This window comes from Octodon degus, unplaced genomic scaffold (genome assembly GCF_000260255.1).
Source record: "Octodon degus isolate 3935 unplaced genomic scaffold, OctDeg1.0 scaffold00214, whole genome shotgun sequence".
Classification (NCBI taxonomy): Eukaryota; Metazoa; Chordata; class Mammalia; order Rodentia; family Octodontidae; genus Octodon; species Octodon degus.
This window is the reverse complement of record NW_004524790.1, coordinates 2,566,771-2,568,273: the sequence shown is the minus strand read 5'-3', so window position 1 is coordinate 2,568,273 and position 1,503 is coordinate 2,566,771. Positions and strand designations below refer to the sequence as shown.

At 36.9% G+C, this 1,503-nt stretch overlaps 1 protein-coding gene across 1 annotated transcript in view; it reads left to right on the top strand.

The window, feature by feature from the left end:
• The window catches only part of LOC101579922 (vomeronasal type-2 receptor 116-like), a 39,010-nt gene that overhangs the window by 25,742 nt on the left and 11,765 nt on the right, over window positions 1-1,503 (top strand). The window contains exon 6 of the mRNA XM_004644956.2: window positions 776-899. Coding sequence (XP_004645013.2) covers window positions 776-899 — 124 coding nt within the window. The remainder of the gene's footprint in view (window positions 1-775; window positions 900-1,503) is intronic.

The window sequence follows — 1,503 nt, the reverse complement described above, 5'->3', positions numbered from 1 at the left end:
AAAAGATGCTAACAAAAATAGAGGAAGATAAAAGGAAATTTTCAAAAAGAGGCTTTTTGCAAGCATGTGATTCATTTCTGTGTCTTGGTCCTCAAGCAAAGTGCGAGTACACATCAATTACTACTTCTTGACTCCTTTTTCTGACTTTTCCAGCTTGACAGATTCACCTGTCCATTGTATGCACACTAGACAGAGTTCTGCTGTGCGGCTGGGTCTTCCCTGGATTCTTGGTCCAGTGGTGCAGGGGGAGGTGCCAGTCACCTGGATTCCTCTGCTAGGGCTGGTGCCTGATCCTGAATTCAGTTCTGAATGGGATACTTCTATACATCTAGTTCGGACTGTGCATTGTGATGCCTTCTTCTTGGGAATATTGTATTGCTGATGTTCTGTAGGACTCTGGGCCACTCCTCTTGCCAACCTCACCACATCAGAGTGGTAGTGGATGAGAGGAGCATAGAGTCAGAGGCCTCACATCAGCCATGCTGAGGGCTGAGGGAGGAATAGAAGGGCGTAGACTCACTCTCCTCTTCCAAATGTGCTTTCCAGGGTAATGGACCTAAATTTCTCAGGTTTTTAAGAAAAATAAAAATTTATAAACATCCTGAGTGGGAAATAAATTCACTTATTCATGTTTGTTTTTAATTTCTGTGTCAGACTTTGAAATAAATTTAACATGAAAACAGTTTTGCTTCTATATAAATACAATTAAATGTATTCCTGTAGTTCTGTTGAAGTACAAGTCTAATAAGCTACTACTGTATATTGTTTTTATTAGACTCCCCGTTCAGTATGCAGTGAGAATTGCAATCCTGGATTTAGAAAAAGCCCTCAGGAGGGAAAGACTCCTTGCTGTTTTGATTGCATCGCTTGCCCAGAGAATGAGATCGCCAATGACTCAAGTAAGAGTATGTCGTGTTGACACAGTCTCTCTCTTTTATATTCACTTCATATATATTAGAAATGGAAAAAATCTTATAGAACACAATGATAGTAAAAGTCTCCCTTCACTTATCATGGTATTTGCCTTACTGACTGCTATTGCATCATAGCAAAAGTTATGGCTGGAATAAATATTTTGCCCTTTGAAAACTATTCTAATTTATTTTCCTTTTAATCCATTCTTATGAATCTTTGTTTGTGCTTTACAAACTTTGGGACTTCAACAGGATTATAATCAAGATAAGAGACAGGCATATTCACTTTCTAGTGGCTGACACTATTCTTCACACAAAGAAGATGGCCATAAAGATTGAGATTTATTAGAGAAAGGAAGATGTCTTTGATGGACAACATGCTTATAACAGCACAATCCAATTCGAGTAATTTATTACCCATTCTCTTAGACTGCACTATTGAATATTATAAGTACCCCTGTGAAAATATTGATCTTTATTAAAAATGATGACATGATGGAATCACTTTCCTATTTAATCATTTCTGATTTGCTTTGTGGATGACATAGACTTTGTTTTTTTTTTTTGTTTTTTTTTTTTTTTTTTTTTT